The sequence below is a fragment of the Dermacentor variabilis genome, chromosome 9, assembly GCF_050947875.1.
Source record: "Dermacentor variabilis isolate Ectoservices chromosome 9, ASM5094787v1, whole genome shotgun sequence".
Classification (NCBI taxonomy): domain Eukaryota; kingdom Metazoa; phylum Arthropoda; class Arachnida; order Ixodida; family Ixodidae; genus Dermacentor; species Dermacentor variabilis.
Window position 1 is genome coordinate 8574831 of NC_134576.1, and position 14767 is coordinate 8589597.

The window sequence follows — 14767 nt, forward strand, 5'->3', positions numbered from 1 at the left end:
CGCCATCGTTGTCATACCATCAGCGTCATCCTAGTATTGACGTCACATTGTCATACGTCATTGTCATACCATTGTTGTCATCCCAGGGTCATCACATTGTTTTGATGGCATTGTCATTGCTATATAGTGGTCTTTTTTTCGTAGTGGTTCCGATGTCGTCATGTGATTGTCATATTCAAGCCGTTGTGGTTGTTCTATCATTATTATTCCTTTGTCTTCATGCGTGGCATATGCATGATCACGCGCAACAAGGCCCATATTCTGAAACATTCGCCTTCCGTGATAGTTTTGCCGTCGCGATAGTCACATTGAATGAATTAAGTGACGGCTTACCTGTGACGTCGGCGTGCACTACCGACACACGCTCTCGAACACTTCACATCACCTGAGAGAGCGTGCCATGCGAATGCAGAGCGGCTTGGGTGTGTTGCTTTCCAGTGTTGCGGCGACAGTACAGTTTCCGCGCACTTTCACTAGGTAAAATAAATTGAAAAAAGAAGTGTGAAATGTTTTATTTTAAATGAATCAACAGATATCACTGCGAAACAATGCGTGTAAGATACCAGCAAAGAGACTACTGTAAACTACCATCTCTCTTATCTCTACTACACTCCACTACTAACTGAACACCTAAGGGATGTTTGTTTATTCATTATATGTGGAGAGCACCCATTGACACCATGACATTAAGGGACGATGCGTGGATCAGATAGAAAAAATTGCGAGAAAAAAAACTAGATTTTTGGCAACGATGCATTTCGGTATCTTAAACGCCTATTCTGTGTTGTATCAAAATGGTTTGGCTGAAAATGCACTAAAAGTGGCCGAAAAAATTAATTTACTAGTGCACAGGGCGAGAAAAGAGCTTTAAATTGCATAAAATCACCACAGTTCACGGAGCCATATCTCACCTTTCCCACCACTGAGTGCCACCATCTTGGTATCATTCCAAAGCTCAAAGTTTCGTCATTCCGTTTCTGAATTCTTTGGTCATCGCCCTCTTGTAACAAATGCACAAACACAAAAGCGCGGTCTGCTAGAGGTGGTCACGTGGGCCCTGCAAAGAAAGCGGGCCTCCGATTGGCTGCCATGGAGAAAAAAAAAAAAAAGGCAAGGCCTTTGACGTATGCGTCATGCTATCCTTGGGGTCCGGTATGGGAGAACGCAGGGAAGGAATTTCGCTTGTGAAGGCTAGACGGGGCGAGTAGTGGAGAGGTAGTCTCACTATGCAGTGGAGCCCGCTTGCTGAAATCATAGGTTCGCGGCACTGAAATATTTCTATCTTGGGTATTGATGAGCCAATTTGAAAAATTTTTCCGGCAGAATGCTCCCCAGAAAGCACATAACTTCCAGCGTATAACCAAAATTTGCTATGGGGCCTGGTGAGGGGCCCTTTAAGGGGGGACACTCCTATTGAAATAATGTTCATCTTTTTCATAAATATTAAGGAAACTTTCGAATATTATTAAGATTTTTGGGCTGATTTCAAATATGTAATTAGCTTTGTTGTAGGTCAATTAGTTCCTACAGTAATTAACATTTCACTTCCACTGTTTAAGGCCACAATGGAAAATAAATGGCACAATAAAAATATTTGTAAGGCATGTTTAGATTATAGTATAAAGAGTGAGAAATAAAAGATAGCAAGCACATTTCTTATCTAACCCTTAATAGATATTCTACAGCCCATTGAATACAAGCCCACGAAATATGGCAACCATGTGGCAGAAATTGTAGCAAAATAATTAATTTCCAAAGTGAAAAAAAAAATTGCTTGTACACTTCATAGAGCATACATTAAATTAGGCTCCGTTCTGCAAAAAAAAAAAAAAGTTAGTTCTACCTGTTCTTGGTGTTGAGATATCGAGGCCTTAATATTGCGTGGAGCTCAAAATTTGTGTTTTGAGAAAAGTACAAAAAGCAAGCAGCACTAGATATGAGGGGACATTGCATCCAGAACAACCATTTTTGATACTTGCTCTACACACATGAAACTTTCAGGACAAATCCAGTCTTGTGTACTGCTTATAAATGTGCAATTAGATGTTTTCTGAGGTCAATAAAAAAATAGTAGTTACAATTCTTCCTGTGGGAAAAATTTGGGATGCAATTTGCGAAAGATGTACTGCAACAACATAGCTAAATTTAAGTAGCTAGGTTCCTGGATGTTCAAATACTGCAGGTTAGCACTTGGATATTTGTATCTGTACTTTAGCCAGTGTTATGAAATTCTAAAGTTGCAGCTTTAAAAGTGTGAATTCTTGTAAGGTGATTTTCTACAGGATTCTAAAACATTTTAGTGTCCTATGACTCTATATCATAGTTTTTGTGCACTCTTACTCTCTTGCATTCAGGGAAAAAACAAAGACAAATGAATGAGTTGAATGAGTGCTGACTCCAAAATTTGAGGCTAGGAAAGCTATACCTGATAAAAAAAAAAAAAAACTAGGGAAATATAATTTCAACACGAACCCACATACGCGCGAGAGGCATGGGAATAGGCATCGGCACATCGCCTGCAGTCTTCAAAGTAAACCTACACGTAGGGCTAAAGGGCGATGGTTAGCTTCGCTGCTGCGTTATTGCCGATGCAGTATGAGATAGCCTGACACAGTGACTAATCTCTGGTGCGATCTTATCGGCTCGGCTGAACCTTGGGATAACCTCCTCCTCTTTCTTGCCATAGGAAGCAGAGGCAGCTTGCGCTTCACTTTTCGTGGGTACGTGTTCGGCTTAAGTTTTTTTAGAGGGGGTTGATTTCTTGCTTGCATTCGAAATACAATGAACACAGAAACGGCGAATCAGCGGTTTTTTGATGTGACCCGCTGCCAGGCCTAGCAGACAAACTCGTTTGCTAGACCTAGTTGCCATAGCAACAGCCAATCAGAAGGCGCCTCTCAGCGCGCGAGTGCTCTGAAATAATAGGAGAACTGAGCTTCATCTGATTGGCCCCTGATTGTTTTACGTTTGCTCTTTTTCTATGCTGCCATCGTCGGTAAGGATGAGGGGAAATGAAAGGGGGGAACATTGAGGGCTTTCGAACAATAGCAAAATGGTTGCGCTCAGCTGCGGGAAAGATGAGAAATACCTCCGTGAACTCCGGTGTTTCTGCACGATTTTGGGGTCCTTTCTTGCCGTCCACTCTGACAAATCCTCCGAGCACAAAGCTATTGCAGAGCAAGTCAAGGAGATGATGAACAAAAGTGTCGTTCAAGAATCGTCTAGTCCATGGGCAGCCCCAGTAATCCTAGCCCAAAAAGAAGATGGGTCCTGGGGATTCTGTGTGGATTATAGATGGCTAAACGCAGTGATGAAGGAGGATGTCTATTCTGCTACCGCGAATCGATGACATCTTTGATTGCTTACACACTGCTTCTTACCAACGCCTCCTCTAACTATATATATGCCGGTCAAACGAGCAGCGAGAGCATTGCCGAACCCTTTCCTACCACCCTCTCAGGGCGGCCGCTAGAGGCGCTGAGGTCCGACGCTACGTTCCCTTGTGGTGCTGCGGTGTGCCGCACTCGTGGTGCTGCAGTGTGCTTATTGTGTGTCCTTGCTTGTTCCAAGCTTTTTGAGGCCTCTCTAATGCTAAATACTGCAATTATGCGGTATTGCTGCGTTCCATTGTGGCACGCAGAGTCAGCATACAAAGGAGCCAGCTGTCCAGTTTCATGAGATACCTGCCGACTTCAACGCACGTGCATGGTGGCTCAAAGCGATTTCCAGGAAGGAGTGGGAGCCAAATCTACTTCCAATTATTCTGTAGTGTGCAGCCTGCATTTCAACGCATCGCACTTCAAAGATAATTGCAAAATTTTCTTTGGCTACCCTTCGTACATGAGAAAGGCTCCCGCAACCACAAGAAGTGATGCCAGCATTCGGAAACGTAAGCGAAAGCCTTCAACAGACGGTTCGTCAAAGCTATGCTCGGTCGACGGGAGTACCAGTGGAACAGCTACATCAAGCATTGCCTCTCTAAGCAGCGAAAGTGGATGTACTCCATACAATGGAAGGCAAGTTGGGCATGAGTGTGCCTTGACCAACGCATTCTACTAAAATTGAGGATGACGCAACAAGCTGTGGAAAGAAGAATGATAGGTGTAACGTTAAGGGATAAGAAAAGAGCAGATTGGGTGAGGGAACAAACGCGTGTTAATTACACCTTAGTTGAAATCAAGAAAAAGAAATGGGGGGGGGGGGGTGGCATGGGCAGGGTATGCAATGAGGAGGGAAGACAACGGATGGTCATTAGGGTTATGGACAGTACTCCAAGGGAAGGGAAGCGTAGCAGAGGGCGGCAGAAAGTTAGGTGGGCGGATAAGATTAAGAAGTTTGCAGGGACAACATGGCCACAATTAGTACATGACCGGGGTAGTTGGAGAAGTATGGGAGAGGCCTTTGCCCTGCAGTGGGCCTAACCATGCTGACGATGACGATGACCCAACGTAGATAAAAGTGCAGCGTGGTGTTGCTTAATCAACGCAGCGACTCCGGATGCTGTGCTCGCTCAAGGCAGTCCCAAGGACACAGGTAAGGGTTGAAATCTGGGCCAGTTGGTACATACTTGAACGAAAAAACCAGTCAAAAACACCAGTCGTTGTGGTGTGAACCTCTCCTCTTGTCCTTTGTGTTTTTGACTGGTTTTTTCTTTCAAGACACAGGTGAGGCAGATGCTAATTTTTCAGGTCTTATGCCACAGACCAAAGTTTATGCAACACGCTCTTACAGTGTGCAAACATTCACAACAGCATGCTGTTCAAGCGTTTTTGTCGAACATAAACGATGGCGGGGAAAAGAACGTGCACTCAAAAAGAAAAAAGGAATGAAATGCTTCAGAGGACTGTAGATTCCTACAGGAAAGAGCTCCAAAAACTAAAAGAGCAAAGCTACGTGAACACATTTTTGGAAGTTGCATCCGATGCGGAAGAGGGAAATATTAAGGCGACGTTTCTTCTGGACCAGATAAATAACTACAAGAAGAAACGGCCAGCATGGTCAGAGCCAACAGTGAGACATTGCATCATTCTAAGAAACTTGTCTGCCAAAGCCTATGAACATCTAAGGTCCGAAGAGCTGCTTAACCTTCCATGTCGAAATACCCTGCAGAAATATATTGGCACAATATCTGGAGAAATCGGATTTAGTGAATTGGTGCGCTGTCGGCTACAAGCAGAACTTGAATTGTTACATTGTCCGGAGGCTAAAAGCATGTGGACTTGTTGTGGATGAAATGAGAATCCAACAAAAGCTGGAATACCATAGGCAAAGAGACACTTTTGTTGGGGAAGTTGGTTTCAGTTTTTACCTACAGCATCTTGTTCCTGAATCAGAAAACTGCACTCTGGCTAACTCTCTGTTGTGCTTCCTGCTTTGCGGCCTGCATGGGAAATTCAAAATACAAGTTGCTTACTTTTTTACAAAGGAATGCACCGGCGAGCACCTTCACTTGCATTCGCCACGTCATCCGAAGAGTAGAAGATGTGGGATTTGATGTCGTGCGTCTTGTTACCGACAACCACTGGATCAACGTCATTGCGATGGATATGTTCTGCAAAGGGGAGGCGAAAGCACTTGCTCCTCATCCCTCTAATCCCATAAAACCTCTATTTCATGCCTTCGACCAAAGTCACATTGTAAAAAATATAATATCGCAATTCTTGGTGAAAGATATTGGTAGCTCGCAAAAAATATCAAGTATTTGAAGACATTGTACAGAATCCAACAGCACTCGACAATACGGCCATACAGTTCCTTTTGTGCAAGCACTTGTATCTCTCAAACATTGAAAAAATTAATCTGCGGTCAGCCGTGCAGTTGTTCAGCGTTCCAGTAACAGCAGCATTAAGTTACCTGAATGATGAGGCTGGCCATGCTTGTGATGCAGAGTTCATTAACTACAGCAGGACCAACAATATACTTCATGAAAGTCACATAGAAGTGGTTTACTCTCATGGATGTGAGCAACTGTCAAAAACACATTCATCGAAATGATCCTAACGCTCATCAATTCACATCAGTTGATGATGAGAGACTGAGATGGCTTTAATTTGAATTTCTTGCTTACGTGGAGGTACTCAGAAAAAAGAGCAAACCTGAGAACTTTCTCACAAAGGAAACTTACCATGCACTCGTGATAACAACGAAGTCGAATGTCGAGTGTATCCAACATCTGTTTGCTTCTTGTCAGAAAGTTTGAGTTTGTGTTGACGAGAAAAATGCAAATGACCCAATTGAATCCTTGTTTCGATTCCTGCATAGAAGTGGTGGGTGCAATGATGCGCTAGATGTGAAAAGTGCTGTATACGGGCTGGAGAAGATGCCCAAGTCTGGAATTGTTGCTGCTTCGAGTGATAGCAACGTGCAGAGTTCATCCTCTTTCTCATCCAAAAACTAATTCCAGCTAACCAGAACTACCACCCGCTCAATGAAGCGATGGAGAAGCTTCTCAATGTAGCAGAGGAGAAACTGTATGACCAATGCATCAGCACAATGCCGCTCGTTTCAAACCTGGACGTGGCCAGTGTAGCTTTAATAGCAGGGTTCATCGTTTGCGCAGCAAGTGAGTGAATTCCATGCGGAAATTGCATTTCGCTCCTGCAGGTGCCTAAAAGCAACAATACCCCACACAGTCTCATCGCTCACCAGGGTTGAGGAGGACTTTACTACCCCAGCGAGGAGCTGGTAAATGCTCTGAGAGGGCTTCGGAGATTTGCTGATACCATGCTGAACAACAGAAGCTCTATTGCTAAGCCATTAAAAGTCTGCGTTGAAAGAAGCGTCTGGGCTCTTGTGGAGCTTCCTGTTCTCCGTTGCGAAAAGTGCGACGAAAAGCAAAGAAAGATGGTTCTGCATATCATCGCAAAGAAGTTTATGAAGCCCATTTTTATGTACTATGCCGTTGAAGTGACGGACAGAAACAGGGCGACAAAGCTTCTTGAGCGGAAACCATTGTCCCGCAAAGTGTTGAAGCTATAGCTGGCCAACTCTGTGAAGCCGTGATGTTGTTCTTCATGAGGAAGTAGACAATGCGTAATCATTTTACTTGCCGACAGTAAGAGTGAAGTAAACACAGTTTATACGCATACTTGTGTCTCTACCACATGGCGTCTTTCATTTTTGCATGTTTACCGAACCAGACCGATCGCTCTTCTTCCTGCTTGGTGCCGCGCCGGTACCGCAAGCTCTTTATGATTTTCTTGGCACTGATGCGAAATATATTTAACGTCTACATGGGATAATCTGCTAGCAGCCACAGCAAGTGTTTAAATTTTAATGCCCGAAATGTTGAACGAGAAGTTGCTGCTGCACCCCGCCCATTGGAATGGTCCTTCCCGACCCATAGAAGTGCTGCGTGAGACAGTGTCAGAGCTTGGCGCCACCCCTCAGTGAAAGTGCGCAACTTCGCGGCGGAACGCCAACAATGGGAGAGCGAGCCGTCTGCCTGGTATCTAGTTAGAAAAGGCATTGTTCTTACTTCTCAACAGTTGATTTGCGATCGGAGTATTGGCAAATTCCTATGGACCCTGCCGACAAGGAAAAGACCACTTTCGTGACTCTAGATGGCCTATTTGAATTTAATATTATGCCATTTGGCCTTTGCGATGCTCCTGCCACATTCTAAAGATTCGTGGACACAGTACTACGTGGTATAAAGTGGGAGATATGCATGTGTTACCTCGATGATGTTGTAGTCTTTGGCCGCAGGTTTGAAGAACATAACGAATGTCTCAGCCTTGTTCTTGACTGCATCGAGAAAGCTGGACTGGTTCTAAACCTTAAAAAAATCGCGGTTTGGCGAATATCAAACACTGGTCCTGGGACACTTAGTCGACAAGGATGGCGTCAGACCCAATCCTCGTCAGATTGAAGCGGTGAGCTCCTTCATGCCACCGCACGCAGCACGAAAACTTCGCTCATTCATTGGCCTATGTTTGTATTTTCATTGTTTTGTTCCCCGGTTTGCCGACATTGTTTACCCGTTGACAAGTATTTTGCAACAAGATGCTGCATTCAATTGGACACCAGTGTGTGCCGCATCATTCACTCAACTGAAGTTTATACTAACGTCAGCACCCCTTTTGCATCACCTCGATCCATCTTGCCCGGCTGAAATTCCTACTGATGCTAGTGGAATCGGGATAGGAGCGGTGCTTGTACGTCACAGTGGTGCACAACATGTTGCATATACCAACCATTGCCTGAGCAATTCTGAAAGCAATTATAAGGTTACGGAACAGGAATGCCTGGCAGCTATTTTCGCTGTACAGAAGTTTCCGTGTTACCTTTACGGTAGACCATTCAAGATTATCACCGACCATCATTCTTTATGCTGGCTGGTCGGTTCGCGTCATCCTTCTGGTCGCCTCGCACGTTGGGCGCTTTGCCTCCAGGAATGTGACTTTGTGGCATCGTAGAAGAGCGGCCGTCGTCACGCTGATGCAGACTGCCTCTCTCGGATTCCTCTTGCATCTACCGACTGCGATGTTGAGAACTTTGACGACTGTCTCGCTGCTGTTACTTCTACATTCCCTTACGTGGCAGACTTTCAGCAAGCATAATGGAATGATCTTACCCTCGATCCACTTTTTGTCGCCACCCGTACTTCTCAAGGCAGCGATCGCTTTACTGTACATGATAAGTTGCTCTACAAAACTAATTACTCCGGGCATAGAGTGCGTTTTCTGCTTGTTGTCCCCGAGAGTCGTCATGGCCCACCACGTGTTATCATCAGCGACCATGGTCGCCAGTTCACTGCTGATGCGATTGAAGAGTTACTTTGTTTGTGCACTTCACAGTTCCGTCATTCCACGCCGTATCATCCACAGACCAATGGCCTCGTTGAAAGGACAAACCGAATGCTGACGAACATGCTTGTCATGTACATCTCCTCCAATCATTAGAACTGGAACGACGTGCTGCCCTTCATCACTTACACATCATCATCATCAGCCTGGTTACGCCCACTGCAGGGCAAAGGCCTCTCCCATACTTCTTCAACTACCCTGGTCATGTACTAATTGTGGCCATGTTGTCCCTGCAAACTTCTTACTCTCATCCACCCACCTAACTTTCTGCCGCCTCATGCTACGCTTCCCTTCCCTTGGAATCCAGTCCGTAACCCTTAATGACTATCGGTTATCTTCCCTCCTCATTACATGTCCTACCTATGCCCATTTATTTTTCTCGATTTCAACTAAGATGTCATTAACTCGTGTTTGTTCCCTCAGCTAATCTGCTCTTATCCCTTAACGTTACACCTATCATTCTTCCTTCCATAGCTCGTTGCGTCATCCTCAATTTAAGTAGAACCCTTTTCGTAAGGCTCCAGGTTTCTGTCCCGTACGTGAGTACTGGTAAGACAGAGCTGGGTTATACGCTGTTCTCTTGAGGGATAATGGCAACCTGCTGTTCATGATCTGAGAATGCCTGCCAAATGCACCCCAGCCCGTTCTTATTCTTCTGATTATTTCAGTCTCATTATCCGGATCCGCGGTCTCTACCTGCCCTAAGTAAATGTATTCCCTTACCACTTCCAGTGCTTCGCTACCTATCGTAAACTGCTGTTCTCTTCCGAGACTGTTAAACATTACTTTAGTTTTCTGCAGATTATTTTTTAGACCCACCCTTCTGCTTTGCCTGTCCAGGTCAGTGAGCATGCATTGCAATTGGTTCCCTGAGTTATTAAGCAAGGCAATATCATCAGGGAATCGCAAGTTACTAAAGTATTCTCCATTAATTCTTATCCCTAATTCTTCCCAATCCAGGTCTCTGAATACCTCCTGTAAACACGTTGTGAATAGCATTGGAGAGATTGTATCTGCCTGCCTGACGCCTTTCTTTATTGGGATTTTGTTGCTTTCTTTATGCAGGACTACGATGGCTGTGGAGCCGCTATAGATATCTTTCAGTATTTTTACATACGGCTCGCCTACACCCTGATTCCGTAATGCCTCCATGACTGCTGAGGTTTCGACAGAATCAAACGCTTTCTCGTAATCAATGAAAGCTATATATAAGGTTTGGTTATATTCCGCACATTTCTCTATCACCTGATTGATAGTGTGAATATGGTCTATTGCATAGTAGCCTTTACAGAGTCCTGCCTGGTCCTTTGCTTGACAGAAGTCTAAGGTGTTCCTGATTCTATTTGTGATTACCTTAGTAAATATTTTGTAGGCAACGGACAGTAAGCTGATCGGTCTATAATTTTTCAAGTCCTTGGCATCCCCTTTCTTATGGATTAGGATTATGTTAGCGTTCTTCCAAGATTCCAGTACGCTCAAGGTCATGAGGCATTGCGTATAAAAAGTGGCCAGTTTTTCTAGAACAATCTGCCCACCATCTTTCAACAAATCTGCTGTTACCTGATCCTCCCCAGCTGCCTTCCCCAAGGCTTTCTTTACTTCCAGCATTACTTGTGGGATTTCAAATTCCTCTAGACTATTCTCTCTTCCATTTTCGTCGTGGGTGCCACTGGTACTGTATAAATCTCTATAGAACTCCTCAGCCACTTGAACTATCTCATCCATATCGGTAATGATATGCATACAATATGGTGAAATATGAAACCACGAACTATATTCCATTTTATCTCCTGTACGCAAGGTTACCGCGAAGCCCTCTGGACACTTTCTTACCGTTAGTTCTACACAATGGCGATTCTGTATCGAGGACTTTGTGTCTCGCCAAAGAAGCCCGTCGAATAGCTCATCTTCATACTCTGGCCTCGCAAAGTCTTTCGAAAGAGCAATATGACGGCCGTCACGTACAAGTATCGTTCGAAAAAGGTAACTTGGTCCTTCTTTGGACACCGCAACACAAGCATGGATTGTGCCGAAAGCTATGGTCACAAAATTCAGGCCCATTTGTAGTTGTGGACCGCCTGAGTGAACTCACTTATGTAATAGCTTGCCTCCTGTGCAATGGTCGGCAATCAAGCAGAACTCAGATGGCTCATATTGCTCACCTGAAGCCTTTCTACCCTGCTTGTCCATCCTCGCTCGCCCCACGAGCTTCGTCTGCTTCGTGGGACATATTCAATTCCGGTGGATTCGGTGGGAGTCCAGCAAGGTGATGGCTTCGTCGAAGAACTTGTGGTTGAGCCTCCGTCTTCAGGTGTCGATTACCCGGCACCTCCACCACAACTGTTACAAAGAGTTGTGAAGAAATGGTTTTATTTACAGGAGAAGGAGGATGATCGTAGTGTGGTCGTAGCACAGCCCGGCCTCTCAAACTCTTCGTTCTCCTCATCTACTCTTCTTTCTTTTGTACCTACCGTGACCTGTGCATAACATCGCCGACGAGCAACATCGGGATGCCTATTTAAGGGAAAGAATCAAGTGTCTGGAATCCTCTTCTAGCGGTGCCTCTGTGCATATGTTCACCCTGAAGGATGGTGCCTTATATCGGCGTAACATGTATGCTGATTGTCCTGGTCATCTCCTAGTTATACCATCAAACTTGCACTCGACTGTTCTTCATGAGCTTCATGACACCCCAACTGCTGGCCACCTTGGTGCTACTCGGACACATGAATGCGTGCGCTGCCTCTTCTATTGGCCTAGATTAGCCTGCTCAGTGCGGTATTGTGCCAGTGCCTGCGAGCTCTGTCAGTAGCGAAAGAAACCGTCTGTGCTTCCTCCTAGGTATCTCCAGTCCATCGACGTCTCACCTTCGACGTCCCACTCCCGGCATCCATGTTTGTCATTTCTTTCTTTCTCGTCTACGTCCTTTTCACTCAAGATTTTTCCGCCTTAGGCTTTCCATGTCGGTTTGGACCTTCTCGGACCGTTTTCTACATTTACCTCTGGAAACAAATGGGTTGCCATCACTGCTGATTATGCGATGCGCTACGCAATGACATAAGCGCTGGTGACCAGCTGTCTGACCACTGTCTGAGAATTGCTGACTAACCGTGGCCGTACCTTCTTGTCAAAAATCATCGACGATATCCTGCGCTGAGGCTCTGCGCAGCTCAAGATCACCATGTCATACCATCCCTAGACGAACAGGCTCACTGAGCACTTGAATCGGACATTAACAGACGTGCCTTCAAAGTACATGTCGGCTGAAGGTCCCAATAACAGTACTGGTCCCAATAACAGTACTGTTATTGGGACCTGGTACTGGCATACGCGACGTTCGCATGTAATTTCTCAGCATGACATTGCGGTATACTTTCCCTTTTACCTTTTGTTCCAATAGGAATCAACTTTACCGTTGGACACATTCCTTCCTTCCGCTGTTACTTCGACTAGTGAATATGCACGTGGGGCCATTGCAGGGGCTGAATACGCTTGGCAGATAGCCCGTAGTAGACTTGCTGCTTCCCAAAAGAATCAGAAGTGCCTTTACGACCAGTGACACTTAGATGAATGTTTTGCTCTGTGTGCCCTTGTGCTGCTTTGGATCCCGTCCCGTCATGTGGGTCTTTCTCAAAAGCTTCATCCTTGCTACACCGGCCCATACTGCATCCTTCAACAATGACTGACGTCACATAGTTTGAGGTTGTGTGCCAGTTGCACAACATTTGTTCTGTTGTCTACCTATGTCATTCACATTTCAAGACTTGAGCATTACCACCTGTCCTCTGCTGTTGATACTTAGTGGCGCCGGGGGTCATGCTACATGTTATTCGAACAAGATGTTGTGGACGCTTGGATTTAGTGGAACATTTCCCATAAGTGGACTGGTCTGAGGATGACAACTTGTTTTGCTGGATGTTGGCTGGCTTCCATGTTGGCCAGTGCTTCTACCCCTTGTAAATACACCGTGTAAATAGTTTACCTGCTGTGCTTCCACATAACAATTTTGTTCCAGGTTGTGGGCACTGTAGAATCTTGAGTCATTTTGATGATTGTTTGTGGTTGTCTGATATCATAGCTGCAGCTTGACATTGACACCCACAGTGGCATTTGTTGTGTGCAGGTGAAGCGAGCTGCCAGCCGGCGTTTGGCACCCTCAGCCGAGGAGGAGGAGGCAGCAGTGGGAGACCCATGGCGGGGGGGAAGCGGAGGTAGCGAGGGACCCCCCAGCTACGAGCAGGCTCCTGCCAACCAGTACAGCCCTGAGGTGCAGCTGCTTGCATCCAGCCTGTTCCAGGTGAGAGTGCAGTGGCACATCAAGCCAGCTGTGCTCATTCATTTCCATAATATCGTAGCACAGGCTGCATTTGGGAGCATGGAGGGCATGTGCTGCGCAGTTCTTTTTTTCTTTTTTCATAGTCCCACCCAATTTGTAAATTCCAAATACAGTGAAAAAATACACATACACTTAAAGAAGGCATGACAGATGCGGATGTGTATGTGTATTTTTTTGCTTTGTATTTGGAATTTACAATGTTGGACCAAGTAGCCCAACAGACGGTCCTTCCATCCAAGTTCATATCCCATTGCTGTTACACTGAGAAAACGATCGTATCTCTCCAGGAAATACCTTGATGCAACAGACTGGATTCTAACGGATTAACATTCTTGGGGTGTTTTACATATATACGTACGTATGGGTGTGTGTGTGTGTATGTATGTATTGTTGAGATGGGTTTCGACAAGGCTTACACTACGAGCAACGGTTGGGAAAAGGCGCAATGCTTCTCAACACTGCAACGCACAAAAGCGCTACGGCAGGGTTCATCGACTCTCCAACGCGACGCAGAGATGGCTCCCGAGTCAGATCGCCAACAAGTGCGAGTTTATTCACCCAAGATACAGCACAGTGCGACAGTCACAGCTCTTACGGGAAAGGCTCACTGCAAGAATGATCGAGTATGCGTGTCTGCTGTGCTAGGGCTAACCTGTAAGCGGTCCACCAATCGCAAGAACAAGAAGTAGTGGGAGCAAAAGTCCCATGTAGCGAACTCGTTGCGGGCCTGTGTGCATCTGCCGCGGCAATGAAGCGCTCAGCGGAAGAGAGCTCGGGTGGAGAGGAGGGCGCCCGGGGGCCGCCATTCGGGAGGCCAATGAGGGCACGTCCCAGTGACACTTACTCGCCCGATGATTCGTGCCGGGAAGAGAGAAGCACGGTTTGCGTGGGAAATTACCTCCGGCGTGCACGCCATGTCCGTCATGTTGCCGTAACAGCGGCGGTTCCAGGAGATCGAACTAAGTGTAATGCACGAGCTGGGGGAACGAGGCCAGCCTGCAAAGGAGGCTGACCGAGGCCAAGTGGCAAGGTTGTCATCAGCAAAACTAGGCTAAGCCAACAGGGCAATATCCAAGAGGGTGCCGCCGTCATCATCAGAACCAGGTCCTGGAGAAAGTGCCACAGTACAAAGAGGCGAAGATGTCGCTCCTGTTGATGCGAAGCCAGGGGAGCTAGCCTTGGTCACGAAAGTTCCACACCCCAGGAAGAGCCCACAGCCAGGAGGAAGGGTTGCCAGCCCAGGAAGGACAGCGTGGGGCTGCCAACGACGTGCAAGGTGTGGCTACCATTTTGACGCAGCGGCCACAACGAAAGTCACTGGGCTCCTCGGATTGCGTGCTGATAGGAACGGCAGTCCGGGATGACGGGCAGGCAGGCTAGGAGCTGCAGCCGGAGTAACCACCCTCAGCCAGGCGCTAGCGCTTGACTGGGCGCACCAGCCGAAGCGAGCGGCGGCCTAGGCACCAGGAGTCAAGGCTGGCACAAGTTCGTAGCCCCCCTCCCCCCCCCCCCCCCCCCCCAAAGTAGGAGTCAGTCAAGGCGGCAGGACCAGGGACAGCAGGCCTCGTGGTCAGCAAGACTGGTGGCACAGTTTGACCAGGCACAGGGAGGAGACTTGATGACG

The 14767-nt window shown here is 46.4% G+C and overlaps 1 protein-coding gene across 7 annotated transcripts in view; it reads left to right on the top strand.

Moving 5' to 3' along the window:
* Nucleotides 1–14767, top strand: part of LOC142558600 (uncharacterized) — a 473120-nt gene that overhangs the window by 174870 nt on the left and 283483 nt on the right. For all 7 annotated transcript variants that reach the window (XM_075670756.1, XM_075670754.1, XM_075670751.1 and 4 more), the window contains exon 7: nt 12931–13104. In XM_075670756.1, the coding sequence (XP_075526871.1) occupies nt 12931–13104 (174 nt within the window). The remainder of the gene's footprint in view (nt 1–12930; nt 13105–14767) is intronic.